The following is a 13,038-nucleotide window of genomic DNA, read 5'->3' on the forward strand; positions in this document are numbered from 1 at the left end:
TATCAATTCCAACACAAAAATCTTTGTTCAAATAACATTAAGCCTATAACATAAATGATTAAAAGCCAGGAAATTCAATGTTACTGGTGACACTCCCTCTCTAGCTCACACTACCGGGAAAAGAAACGGCCCAGTGAAATAAGCAAGGGTTTATTATTAAGACCTGAGAAGTGGAGACTACAGCAGGCATGCTTTCACATCTTTAACTGAGGAAGTCCAAAAGAGACCTGATATAATAAGAAACCCTGGTACTGAACTATACTTGGCTCAGACTAGTAACCTTGTAGGTCAAGTAAAGTAAGATAAAGCTAGAGGATTCAAAAGGGAAAAACCTACCACTAAGAAGGCGTGTTGATACGGATGACATACATAACTAAGTACATGAATAAGAATGCTTAAGTTCTGATATACTTTGAGAATAATTTTAGAAATGCTACTGAGAGCTTGCACATTTATTTTCTCATAGCAACTACAGATAAAGTTTATGGGTTTCAGTGGTTTTGTTTTGCTTATTACTATTCCTGCAAATTCATCCAGAGTCAGTTTTGTGACTCATGCTTCATAGCAAAGGACTGGACGCTTATATGGAAAATAAAAGAAACAGACTCAAAATCAACTATTAGCAAAAAAAAAAAAAAGTATGTGCACACAGTCCTCCAGTTTGGAAAGGATATAAAACCGCAAGTTTGAAAGCACAAGCCAACACCTAGTTATTAAAGGTTATGCAGACATTTATCCAGTGGGCAATTTACTTCACAATTGTCTCCTGCAGGGTTTTTTGAACCTTCCTCTGAAACAACTGGCAAGAACGACCACTGGAGAGAGGATACTGGACTAGACAGACCTTTACCAAACGACTGAGAGAGCAGATTCCACTTGAGGTCCTCCAGAACCTCAACTGTGCAGAATTGTGTTACTATGAGCTATCAATAGAAGGTTAAATCTCAAAAAATAATATGACTCCTCTTAATAATCATTCTGATTTTTTTAAATTAAAGTCTTGACAGTGATAACATGACTGCAAAATTATAAACACAGATTAACAACAAGTCACAGAATGATTCCATCTGCTAAGGAAGGTACAAGTTTTACAGGGATATTCCAAGGTCTTGAATCACCCTCTGCTATAAAAATTCCATTATGGAACCAACAACACATAAGGCAGAACAGAGTTCAGCATCAAATCCCATAGCTGTACTGCTCTGTGAAGTTAACAGGGATGAGAAAAGGTCTGTGTTTGCCAAGCAAACAAACTATGGACATAAGAGGTAGGTGTGGGCCAGCTTTATTCAGTCTGTTAATCATGCTCAGTTCGCTAGATCTACTCACATTTCTAGAGACCTGTGATACTCCATAAGGTTATGGATATATTGTACTCAGTCCTTCATTAACATCCTAACAAGGACAATCTCCCACTGGCACAGAAGGGCAACTGTCCCACTAGTTTGAGTCAGCAAGTTGTTTCAGTGTTCACAGATCAAGTTCTGGTTCCAAATACAAGTAGAGGTAGCAATCCCAGTCCCAAACACTAATATATGCTGCCTTACCCGCATTATAGTAAAGGTCAGGTCTTTCCAGAATATCCCCTTCATGGATGTAGGGCTCAATACGATCATCTCCATACAGATACTGCTCACTGTCATCCATCTGCCGACTCTCCACCATCTCCAGCCACTGAGAGTTGTGCCATCGAAATTTCTCGCTCTGGATTTTTTTAGCCCACTCCTCATCATATTCCTGTTAAAAATTGCCACACAAGATTTTAGGACTAGGTATAGACAAAACTGTTTGGTTTCAAAGGACAAATGCCAGAGGAATTTAATGTCAGTGAAAGATGCATATTTCAGGGCTCAATGACTTAAACCCTCTATTCAGTCTGCAGACTGCTTTGAGCAAAAAAGGCAATTGTTTTGAAATGCTAGGCATTATTCTGTTTTTTTATACATGCAGTAGCAGTACAATCTTCCCTTCATGGTTTGTAACTCAACACCATTGAGAAAAACCTCTTGCTTTGAGTGAGGCAGTTCCATTATCATGGTCTTCTCATTTGCCGTATTGAGGAGAGCCAATTACTGCCAATTTTCAGTGGGATCTCAGTGATTAAATATGAAAACTGACCAAATACCCTGAATGTCCTTATTAGAATAAATTTTGCTAGGACAACTATACCAGAAAACATAACAAAAAAGGTTTTGATAAAATCAACAAATTTTTATTGTACTTCATAAACCCCACTAAGATAGGATTTCATTTGCAACTTCTTGTCAAAGTTTGCAATGGCTTTCTATGTTTAGTACTGAATTCCCAGAAAAACAGCATACAACATTCATAATAAAAGGGATAGGGGAATCCAAGGGACAAGCCTAAAATCTGAGAGGAACTTCTCCAGAATGCTGAAGGAAACAGGAGACAGGTTCAGGCCGCTACAGAAACAAAGAGACATGAAATTTCAGTCTGGATTACAGCCTGATTGCACTATAAAGGAAGTGACACAGCCCATGGTCACTGCAATGAGCTGTTTAGAGGGCTCTTCTAAACAGACCTTACCTGTTTGTATCTCTCTCTAATTCAAACAGATTTTATGGGTTGTTGAATATCCACAGCTCTGTGGTCATTCAGTGATAATACTCAGTTTCTCAATGCTACTGGAAAGATAGGGCACAGCTAACACATGAACATATAAAAATTGCAGATGTTATCAATTTGGGCAGATTCACAAATAATGCATAGTGATTGATACTTCTTTAATCAAAGGACTGTAAACAAGAACTTTTCTTAAGAGATCTAGTTGGAGCATTTTAAGGTTTTTAAGTTTTTAAAAATCTGTTTTACTTTGACCTGAAAGGGATGAAAAGCGTTCACACAATCAGTGACAATGTCTTGGCTGCAGAAGTGGTAATTTCTTAAACTGCTCCAGCTAGACGTGCAAAAGCAGATCTGTCTATAATGTGAGGTGAAAAAATAGCAGTGAAGACAGAATAACTTGGCTTAGTAGCTCAAGTTAAACTTCTAAAACCTCCGTGGACGGAACATGAGCTTTTAAACTGATCTAATACTCAAATTGCCTTGTCTTCACTGCCATTAACCTGACATAGGTAACGCTCTCTCCACCCTGTGCCTTTTCCGTCCTCCTGACTGGTTGATAACACAAAAAACAGCTGGCTCAGTCATTCTGGCAGAGGGTTCTCTGACACTGCTGATCAGTCTATCTTGAGCCCCCAAGATTTCATGGGGAATCATGTTGCATTCATCATGCAACCACAAAGCCATTATTCTATAGCAGTGGATTTTTAAACTTCATTTTACTTGGAGGAATCGCAAGTTTGTTTCTTTTGGCTTAAAGCAGAACATAAACTCCCTTTTTGATGGGACATCCATGAAAGCACCTGCAGATTTGGGGCTCTAGTCTTGTCTATATCATCATTTCAAATTTCTTACATTTCACTTCTCATCTGCATTAGTTCCTAGACCCTCCTAATTCCCCTCTGCATCATCTTGGCACAGAAGTAGTCCAGTTCAAGCCCTGGTCTCTCACATAACTTCCATACATAGTGCAAACATCACTGCAGGATCTATAGATACTCCCAGTCCCTAGTGGCTTCAATCAAAACTCCAGTTCCTTGCAGCCACATAGTAATGCAGCGTCCTTAGGGGAAAAAACACCTCATCCTCTTTCTGCTTCTTGATCTTTTCCCCACTTCCACTCTTGATTCAAAGGAAAGACTAGAAACAGCAAGGCAAAAAAAAAAAATTCCCTGGAAAAGGCAAGCTCATCACTGAGATTCATAAGATGACACACAAAAAATGAAAGGGCACGATTTTCAATGATGACTTCTGACCGGCATCTTGGAAATGTCTCCTTTGCTGTGTCTGCCAGAGCTAAGCTGTGCATTATCTATTATATCAACCCTCAGCAGCTATGAATTACTTTCAAGCTTTAGAGAAATATCTTGTAACTGCCAGAGATCATTCTGTAATCCTAAGAAAATTATTTCCAGAAATCATGATTTTGAAAAGGGGCGGGGGGGGAACCCTCAAATTTAACAAACAACAAATTAAAATAATCTGTGGGGAAGCTGAATTGTTTTTACGTTACCTTGTTTGCTTTAAAAAGCCAGAAAAGCCAGTGGTTAAATTCCTAATTCACATTTAGCAAAATGCACTACAGAAAATTTAAAAATTTCCTAAAGTTGCAAATGAATCTCATTTGCACAACACTGCTGCTCCATTCCCCATCACTATCTGAACAGGCTGAGCATCTGTCACAAATAGTCATGAACTTATCATATCCTTCTAAAAATTAGTTAAAATTCCTCAGATCTTGACTGTTCTTTTCTTTATACAATAGCAACAGGGCAGAATATTCCTATGTATTCTACATTTCCCATCTCACATAAAAGCCTCCAAACTTCCAGGTATTTTACTGCAATCATCCCTCCAATATTTGGAAAACAAGATCAGCAATTTATTGGCAAATCACTGGCTATGAGATTGAACATTTTTCATATTACTTAAAATTCATTATCCATTCAAGCAGTTTGAGTATTTTAAGTTTTGAGCAGACCTTTCACTGTGAATGAACAACAGGAACAAAGACATGACCATACCAGAATCAGACTAATGATGAGTTTTGTCAAGAGTTTCATTTTTGGCATCAATCCTAAGGAGGATTTGCAATAATCTAGAATGATTTACGTAACTTCAACACCAAGAAGCTCATCTAGGTACTGTCTGACTGAGAATACACCTGTAGATTTGCCACAGAAATGTGCAGAAACACCACTGGGTAAAAGATTAATGAAATAGCAGCAGAATGGAAGAAAAGCTGTAAATGCAGGACTAAAGTCAAATAGCACAAAGAAACCAAATTAAAGAAAGCTAGGGTAAAACAATTTCCTAAAACACACCAAGTCTTCCATCAATTTTGTTTTGAGCTATTAAAAGCCTTTTTTTTTTTTTTTAACATGAAGGCATGTCTTCTTTACTAAGGAATTCCTGCAAAACCGAAATCAGAAAACTGTTGAGATGATAGAGATAAAAATAGCTTTGTCCCCTCTTGTCCTTCTAAATTTTAGGCCACTAGGGAAATTGGGAAGGAGGCAAGAAGAAGGTGGATGGAACATGCTTGTACTCCAGCACCACAAATACTGTGAGCTCAGCAACATAAAAGGAGGAACTCTGAAGGTTGATTTTATTCTCTTTGGAGCTCCCTGACATCACCATTTTTAGCATTCAGTTCCCATAAATTCAGGAGTGTCATAGAAGAAGCATGGTTTGACTCTGCGTGGAATGTGCCATCCTTTTTGAAGTTCTACTTCCAACTTTGTTTACTACTGAACCATTGAAACATTATGAAGCGTTAACTGGCCTATTATCAGAGTGTGTCTGTTCCCTATCAGGGGTCCCCTTTGTCACTGGCTTCCGTCACACCTTGTATCTGATTAACACACTATAGGATAACATAGAGCTACAGAGATGTGCTTTGTGTTTTCTCACAGCTGATGAAAAACAGATTTTCCTTTTCACTTTAATGTGGTTGCCCTTTAATTGGGTCTGTAATAGGGTTCATTTGATGCAATTCCTCATACTACACTAAACCTGCTACACAGTAAGTTGAATGCTCATTATGTTTAAGGATGTAGCTGGTAAAGTGATATGTTACACTCTTCATTACTTAACCATCCCTAAAACATACACTTTACATGAAAGGTTAAATTAACTGTTTATTAGTTAGGGAAAGATTTATCTTGTCTAACTTTAGCTATCCAAAAGTTAGGCATGTAATTTAAGCTATGCACCTCTGTTAACCAAGGAGAGAAACAGATGGTATGGATCACCTTCTGCAGGTGTTTATGACACCCACCTTAGGATAAGTACCACCAGAGGACAATTTATTCACAGGCTAAAAGATTCTTCCACCATTTACACCTGTGCAACCCACAGTGACTTTCTTTGCAGTCAAGCTCATTACTAAATTTATTTTGAGAGGAAATGAATAGAAGTCCATGGTATGAAATTAATGGCAAGGCAGAGAAAGAAGATGATGTTCATGTCTCCTAAATTTACATGCCTACATAAAATGCACATCTTCCATAGGGTCTATATTGTTGACGGCTGAAGAGAGGAACTTGTTTTTTCTCTGGAAAAATTTAATGCAACTCCTTGGCCAGCTGTTATGATAGTAACAGAGATCAGTGGTTAGCAGAGGTGGTTTGGCTCGTCTTCCTTGTCCTAAAACTCAAAGTGTAAGCACTAATGCCAGTAGAAAATCTTACAAAAACAGGTTTATGTGAAGACAAAAAGAATTAGGACACACCCGCCCTTTCTAATGCTCTCTCCAGTGTGGTTACCATTCTTTTAGTCCAGGTAGAGCCTTTCCTGCTGGGTGCATGCTCTGCCACACAAAGCCACCAGCACCAAAGTGGGCCGATATCAAATTTAACAGTGCAGAAGCTGATCACTCAAAACAGGCGTCAACAGTACAGCCTGCAGTCCTAGCTACTCTTCTCCCCACCTCTCTCTATTCGGAACTGTTAGAGGATGACAGAGACACCACAGAAGTGGAGAGTCTTGATAAGTGAAGGTTGAACCTCTTTTCCTGGAGGCAGCACAGCACTTTTCATGGAATGAGGACACCAAGATGGAGTCAAAGGTTATCTATTTTCATAGTACAGTGCCTATCCAAATAAAGTCCACACCAAATCCCTGTGGTCTGCTCTTCCTTGATTCTGAGAGAGCTGGCCAACATCTTGCACAGCTGACCCCAAATCCCAAAGCACTGAGAGTTCACACAGCACATTCCTGCTTCTTATGTGAAATTCCAGCATTCACAACATGGAGGATCTGTGCCAGGGCACTTGGCTAGCAGAGAAAGATGTAAGCCATTCATTAACACATACCTTTCCATATGAGGCAAATTTTATTTGCTTTTCATTACTACGAGTTGGGGCAAAGAATGAGAGCTGGAATAATGCCTTAGGCACAAGGCCCTTCCTGGGGCAATGGACATATGGACAATGCTGTAGCTATCTAGAAGACATTTTGCTTTGCAAAAGGCATAATGATCCATCCAGGCCACAGGAGAACCAAGATGGTCCAGGTACAGCTCCTGGACTTAAAGCTGCTCAAGATACTGAACAGGAAAAGGGGGGGGGGGGTAGGGCTCATTAGACTACACAAGCTAATGGTCTGGTTATGGTTAAATATCCTTTGAATAAACAAGAAAAGGCAATAAGGGAGAGCTAGGAGAGAGTACCAAAAACCTGAGAGCTTAATGACCTCCTCAGCTCTTGATAATACCATCTATTTGAGGTGAAGAGACTAAAACTCTCATAAGTCAGCTGACATTTCTTTCCACAGGTTTCCAGTGCAGGCATCCAGGCTTCTGATTCAGTGGAATAGGGAACTTCATTTGCTTGAGAATCCTGTAGAATACCCTAAACTAGCTATTGATGCCAGGCTTTCAACTGAGCCATCCAACCTGTCCAGGTTAGGTGTTAGGTTCACTAAACTCCCTGCTTGGTGTCAAGACTCAGCACATGGCACAAAACTGAACCATTCCTAAGTTATCAACACATTTTTCTGTTAACAAAATGGCTCTCTCACATCTACCAGTGCAAACCCTAGACTTCCCCATATGTACCATGCCAAAGCAACACATCTGTTTCAGTTCATCAGCAGTAAAGTCCAGCCAAGCTATATTTAACAATCATCACTAGTGTAACATTTCCATAATTTCTGTGACAATTGCTTTACTACAGAAAGCATACCTCCCCTAAGGCTTATATGGCATCTGATTTTCTTCAGTGTTATTTGAATCACACTGTATAGATTTTATTGATGAGTGAAAGAAGCATTTGTCCGCCTGAGAAAAAAATCACTTTCAAGTGTCAAATCTCTCTTCTCCAGCATTTAATTTCTGATTTCCATCAGAGGAACTAATCGTGTCAGCATGTATGGAACAACAAGATTGCAAACTTAATTTTTTTCTTGCTGTGGATTTAGCACTGATGAGAAGTTCCACCAGACCTAGAGACTGCAATCTATGTCTATTCAGACACCTCAGAAGGTAGTAGCAGTGCAAAGTTTCCACAGGGCCAAACACCTCAGTGTTTACATGCTGCTTTACCATATCCTCTGAACTGAATGGCAAAACATTTATCAAGATCTGAGGGTCTGATAACTTAATGTTTGGTATTTTCCCCCATGACCATCCAAGGTGTGTTATCATCTGCCTTGATTGCAAGTGTTAGATGATGTGCACCCAGCTTATTATATGGCTAAGAAAGCAATGGGAGAGTGGTTCCCTCTGTCTCCCAGACAAGTGGGCCTATTGGGCTTGCTCTCCCTAGGCAGGCATGGTGATGGTTATGGTTTATGCAACTTATAAACCAACACCTATGTAGCAGAAAGCAGAAAAGACCTCCTGAGAAAGGGAATTCTCCTAACATACCAATGAAAACTATTCTGATTAAGTGTGGCATTGTCCCAGCACCAAAAAAAAATTTACAAAGAAAGATTTACTACTACACAAAATATTCCTAGCATATGCTATGGTTTCTTCTCCCACACCCCCAGTATCAGCTGTATCAGCTCATTTCCTCCCCTTATTCTTCCTCAAGACCCCAAAAGCCATGTTCAGTGCTTCTTGCAAGTTCGGAAAGGTCCTTCCCATCATCACACCGCTCTGTTTATTCAAGCCTACCATAAAGATTACCTCTTAAAAACTATTTAGTCAGAGGTTAATGTTGAATGTGAAGCTGTGTCTCAATACACTTATTATTCCAGATCCTACCAAATAAACTAACATTTACTAACATAAAAAGAAGGTCTCAGAATTGGAGTTGGAAGGTCATGGATCTGCCGATTTGATGCTATTAATAAAGTAATCTAGCTACTGAAATGCTAGTACCACATCGTGAGACTTCCCCCTATGAATAAATCAGCCACTAAGACACCTAGAAACTGCACTGACTAAGGAAAAACAAGTTTTGAATGTACTCTTCAGCACAGTGTCCAGCATCACCTAGTAGATAAAAGTCTTTCTACTGTTTCAACCAGAGTTGTCCCTGGAAATGACTGATCTTGGCAAAATAAACATAATGCCCACCAGAAATAAGTACTAAGTGCTAATTCATCTTGGTTAGAAATCTTGCCCTTAGTGAATACCATAGCAGCTCTGCCACTGTTTAGTGCAGCAAGATTTTCCTTCCGTATCTCCATGAAGCAAAAAGCGGAGCCAGATTAAAAAAATCCAACACACAAAAAAGCTTTGTAATTTTATTTGTTACTTTAGACAAATATTAGATTAGAAGGCATTACTCTGGAGTATAAAAGGACAGAAGACAATAGCACTATGCAGAGTAGAATTTAGGTTTTACTCTATATAAAACCTCCCTGAGAGCAAGCTGCAATATGCATAATTCAACTGAAGATGACAGTAGGAAAAGCACTTAAGCAGTCAAAGATTTTAATAATACCCTTAACTTATAGCTAAGTTGTCTTTGGATATAGGACTTACTTTCATGATAGGTACTGTAGATCCAAAAGACCTGGACATCTAGTGAACGCTATAACACTACTATGTGGTGGAATTCCTTTCTGTCAACAGTCCATCCAATTAAACAGTCCAAGAAGGATTTTAACAATGAAATGCAACTTCTAAATGGAATCAGTATCAGATTGTTTTTGCTTTAATGAAGAGCACCTTAGAAATATTAATGCTTCTGGAGTCAAGGACTTGCACTGTACTGTAAAAACAGGATTCTCAGAAGCAGGTTACACATGCCATATATGTTATAAAGGCTGATAAGGCAATAGGGATTCAGAATTTAGTATTATTTCTTTTCTCTAAGTTTCATGCTAAACGACTATCCCAAAAAGTTTATTCTGATTAATGAGTGGTTGGTCAAACTAAGTTGTGTAGCTAAAGGAAACCTATCCACAAGTTGAGGACATTATAAACTTCAAGATTATACCAACTGCTTTAATAACCTTCTCCAGCAGAAAAAGTCAGTTCCAGAATTGCCTCCCACATTTTTTTTTTCCCCTCCAAACAAATACTGGCATCAGGCATTAAAGAAAAGTTGAATAAAAGCTGCTGGGTAACAAGAGCCATTTGTTTGGAGAACTAGGAAATAATGACAGCTTGACATACTTATGCAATGTTATTAATAGTTCTTTTTCCCAGTAAAGAAGCATTCTTTAAAATATATTTGTAGTAAGTAGTTAACTGGTATGGATTTTCAAAGTATATATGCACTTTCCAGAAAGAAACTTGGTATGCAGCCTAGAATAATGACTGTCATTGTCTCATGAAAATTCATCTTTCACTTATGTGATTAAGAAGTTGCTAATGAAAAATATTTTCAGTCTGCAAGTGCAAATTATTGCTATCCAGTCACTATTTCCAAATTATGTCATGCAAAGAAGTTCTTGAATGAAACATGAGAAAAGTCAGACCTACCGCTATAATATCCAGAGTGTTGTCACAAACTTTGCGGATCTCGGCATTTTTATCATGCATCAGGTCTATAAGATATGCTGGAGCCTCTGGGAAAAAATAGTTAAGGATATAAATGCTAGTTTTTAAATCAGTCCTAGGTTCTTCCAACTGCAGATTTCATCAGGAACTCCAGTGTGGGATTTTCCATAACATTTAAGTTTAGCAGCCTTCCCCCAGACTCCCCCCCCCCTTTTTTTTAATTAAAGTAATTCACATTTTAAGACTCTTGACTATTCTTCAAATTTCTGAAGAAAACTTATGTGCCATTTACAAAGAATGCATGCTCTGATTTGTCATCAGAAATCGATGCATTATATGCCTTTTGGACTAACATATGTTTTCCAAAAATGTGTGGCATTGTTTCATCTGTTGAGAAAGTTTCTGTTGTAATTTTTAGGGAATATTTTAATTAAAAAAAGCTTTCAACGCATTTATTTCAAAAATACTGAAGATAGGTCTATTGTGCAAACTGTAGCATTATCACTAGTCTTGTTAATTTGAAAGAGAAAATTGTTATTTGAATATAGAGGCTTTTTATCATTACAGATAAATACAGATAACAGTGGTTTTTTTCTTTAAAAGCTAGCCATCCAAGTCCAAACAGGAGACAAAGAACAACCTCCCAAACAGCTTCTCAGATATGCATCAGAGCTCAAAGAATGAAAGGACATTAAGAGGCAGTTATTATGTTGTTAGCTAAGTACATCACTAATCTGTTTTCCTTGCAAGGGTCCTATTCAATCTGTTCCTTATGTTTCAGTAACAGTTAATACTCATTTAAGGTCCACAAAGATAGCTAATATCTCTTTCCAAAATTTCTGGATCATTTGAATAAGCTCAACATCAGAAGTGACTGAAAGAATGAGAAAAAAAATGATCCAAGAGGATAAGTTACAAGTATCATATCAAAAATTTACCAGATCTGTTACACATAGGAACTGGAAACATGAAGGACAGATTCAGTCATCAAAAGTCAGGTAAAAAAGGAGAAAGAGAGAAAAGCCAAGAACATAAATCCAAGTCTTGATGGTAGGGAGAACCTGGGAGACTCATGCCAAACAAAATGCAAGGAATAATTAGGTGGACACAAAATACAGAAATGGCTTGTGTTTATGGTGTCTTTAGAGTATTTAAAGTATCTTAAAAGTATTTTAATGCCCTTGCTAACTTCAGGCTATGCAACATATACCTGTAATGGTGCAATGCAACAAGATGTTTGTCAATGCTCTGTATAATTTTTCTACAGACTATGACTTTTCACTTTGATTTGCAAAACGAATCATAGAATAATTCAGATTGGAAAGGAACTAACGGGTCATCTGGTTCAATGTCCCTCCATTTCAAACCAAGTTAACTTTTCCTCTGTAGCACTCATCTTGCAGTTCTGCTATGTACCTAAGCTGCTTTGTTTTGTTTGTTTTTGTTTTGTTTTTTCTTCAGCTGAAATAAGCCATTTACAAAGAAACCTCTGAGACCAAGAGGTTTATGCAGGAGAAACATGGGCCAAGCATCAATGATGGCAAATGAAGTACTGAAGTTCTACATGTTTCATCTTTAAAAAGATACGAGTCTCCTTAATAATGACATCTCTGGTGGCTTGGTGGAAGACCATCTGATAAAAGACATAGATGATCTGGCAGACAAACTCATCATCTTCCTGTTGAGCTGCAAAGGCAAAGCACAGTTTCAGTTTTCAGGTCTCACAAACAGAACCTCTTGGTGTTTAGAGAAACATCTAGCTCTTACATGTCAGCTAGACACTTCAATGGTACGTATGTGCAATTCATCTCCTGACAATGCAGACTTTTCTTCCCCACTCCAGTCAAATAGAAACATCACAGACTGCAGTCAGAACTGTACAGGTGTGGTAATATCAAACCAACTAGACCATTAGTCAGTATCTCTATCAGTAATGGACTAATTGTTCCTCCTTTCATAAACAAAAGACCTTCCCCTGCCTTGCAAGAGAAAAGGAAGGGTGCATCTGGGTCAGCGGGCAACTATAGCACCTAAACATCTCTGAAAAGCAAGTCCCAAAGTCAAAGTTCTCAATATACCGTTTAGAAGCTCAATAAGCGCAGGAATGATTCCAGATTTGGCTAACAAAGCAGCACAAGAGTCATCCATAGAAACCGTTCCAATCATTATCACCACTTCCAAAACAAGGTCATCTTCTGCAGAACCTGCAAAGTCAGAGAGCAGAGAGCACTGTCCTTTAGAAATTCTTAATCTTGTGGCAGTTATACTTTACTTGTACATACACTTCTGGTTTTCAATGTTATGTTTCCTAAAACAACCACAAATATTAGAGGGGAACAGACTCTACTTTGAAAGATTAACCAGACTTTGTACAGACCTGGCTTTAGTTTATCCTTGAGGTATGGAACCAGTGTATACTCTTTAAGCACAAGTTCCCAATCAAGATCAGGTAAGGTCAAATTTGCAAGTGTTCCCAGGCATTCAATCACAAATTCCTCCTCTTCATCATTTGATATTTGAGCTGCTAAATCACCAACATAATCCTAAAGAAAATA

At 38.3% G+C, this 13,038-nt stretch overlaps 1 protein-coding gene across 1 annotated transcript in view; it reads right to left on the reverse strand.

Moving 5' to 3' along the window:
- Positions 1-13,038, reverse strand: part of KIFAP3 (kinesin associated protein 3) — a 71,445-nt gene that overhangs the window by 23,785 nt on the left and 34,622 nt on the right. Inside the window, exons 14-18 of the mRNA XM_064515671.1 lie at positions 12,861-13,026; positions 12,562-12,687; positions 12,071-12,169; positions 10,466-10,551; positions 1,548-1,737 (exon numbers count right to left, since the gene is read on the reverse strand). Coding sequence (XP_064371741.1) covers positions 1,548-1,737; positions 10,466-10,551; positions 12,071-12,169; positions 12,562-12,687; positions 12,861-13,026 — 667 coding nt within the window. The remainder of the gene's footprint in view (positions 1-1,547; positions 1,738-10,465; positions 10,552-12,070; positions 12,170-12,561; positions 12,688-12,860; positions 13,027-13,038) is intronic.

The sequence above is a fragment of the Dromaius novaehollandiae genome, chromosome 8 (genome assembly GCF_036370855.1).
Source record: "Dromaius novaehollandiae isolate bDroNov1 chromosome 8, bDroNov1.hap1, whole genome shotgun sequence".
Classification (NCBI taxonomy): domain Eukaryota; kingdom Metazoa; phylum Chordata; class Aves; order Casuariiformes; family Dromaiidae; genus Dromaius; species Dromaius novaehollandiae.